General features: G+C 62.1%; 1 protein-coding gene across 1 annotated transcript; it reads right to left on the reverse strand.

Moving 5' to 3' along the window:
* Positions 1 to 84: 84 nt before the first annotated feature.
* On the reverse strand, positions 85 to 358 carry LOC107125487 (patr class I histocompatibility antigen, B-1 alpha chain-like; the record flags this gene model as incomplete). The annotated part of the gene is made up of 1 exon (XM_015428904.1): positions 85 to 358. A coding segment is annotated over one exon (274 nt), but the record flags the coding sequence as incomplete, so codon positions are not given.
* Between the last annotated feature and the right edge of the window lie 17 nt (positions 359 to 375).

A 375-nucleotide genomic window follows, 5' to 3' on the forward strand; every position in this document is an offset into this window, starting at 1 on the left:
ACTCTACAGCTTAGAGGGAGCACTGGCCCCAGAGTGTCACACTGTGGTTCAGTCCTGCTCCCCACCAGCACCCCACCTCCTCACCTCTCCTCAGCAGGGTCTCCTTCCCGTAGTCCAGGTACTTCTGCAGCCATTCCACGCAGCGCCCCTCCACGAAATTCCTGCGCCCTTCGGTCCAGACCCGGTCCGTGTCCCACCTCCGCTTGGTCACCTGGGCCCGGCTGTCGGTGGCCGTCCAGGTGAGGGTCTCTTTGTCCAGGCTGAGGTAGTCCTTCCCATCGTAGGCAAACTGGGAGTAGCCCCTTTTGCGCCCCTCCTTGGAGAGTTCACATCCGTGCATCCACTGCCAGGTGTGCAGCCCTGGAAGAGAGAGAG

This window comes from Gekko japonicus, unplaced genomic scaffold (genome assembly GCF_001447785.1).
Source record: "Gekko japonicus isolate JY-2015 unplaced genomic scaffold, Gekko_japonicus_V1.1 scaffold112762, whole genome shotgun sequence".
NCBI lineage: Eukaryota > Metazoa > Chordata > Lepidosauria > Squamata > Gekkonidae > Gekko > Gekko japonicus.